Here is a 533-nt window from a genome sequence, read left to right as displayed (position 1 = left end):
TATTATTATTATTATTATTATTATTAACGCGGTGAGCTGACGAAATCGTTAGCATGCCGGACAAATTGCTTAGCGGCGTTTCGTCCGTCTTTACGTCCTGAATTCAAATTCCGCCGATGTCGGTTTTGCTTTTCATCCTTCCGAGGTCGATAAAATAAGTACCACTCCAGCACTGGGATTGATGTAATCGACTAGTACCCTTCCCACAAAATTTTAGACTTTGTGCCTATAGAAGAAAGGATTATTATTTTTATTAAAGGGCGGAGAGGGGGCACATTCGTTTGCGGATTGAACAAAACACGTTGCTTTTCATCCTTTGAGGGTCGATAAAATAAATGAGTCAAACATTGAGGTCAGTGTAACCAACTTGCCGCCAGCCCTTAAAAATTGCTGGCCTTGAGTCAAAATTAGAAAAGAATTATAACATTTACCTGAGTATAGTGACAGCTGCTACCACACCCATTAGCGTGTCGCCTGAAATCGCTCTTTTCATCGAACCAACGTTGCATTTCAGACCGGATGAGGTCCTTGAT

At 41.3% G+C, this 533-nt stretch overlaps 1 protein-coding gene across 1 annotated transcript in view; it reads right to left on the bottom strand.

Annotated features, from left to right (window-relative positions):
- Nucleotides 1-392: 392 nt before the first annotated feature.
- LOC106878583 (uncharacterized) overlaps nucleotides 393-533 on the bottom strand; it is a 2,037-nt gene continuing 1,896 nt past the window's right edge. Inside the window, exon 2 of the mRNA XM_052977761.1 lies at nucleotides 393-527. Coding sequence (XP_052833721.1) covers nucleotides 408-527 — 120 coding nt within the window. The 3' untranslated portion in view covers nucleotides 393-407. The remainder of the gene's footprint in view (nucleotides 528-533) is intronic.

Source organism: Octopus bimaculoides, chromosome 28, assembly GCF_001194135.2.
Source record: "Octopus bimaculoides isolate UCB-OBI-ISO-001 chromosome 28, ASM119413v2, whole genome shotgun sequence".
NCBI classification, from domain to species: Eukaryota; Metazoa; Mollusca; class Cephalopoda; order Octopoda; family Octopodidae; genus Octopus; species Octopus bimaculoides.
This window is presented reverse-complemented; position numbering and strand designations above follow the sequence as displayed.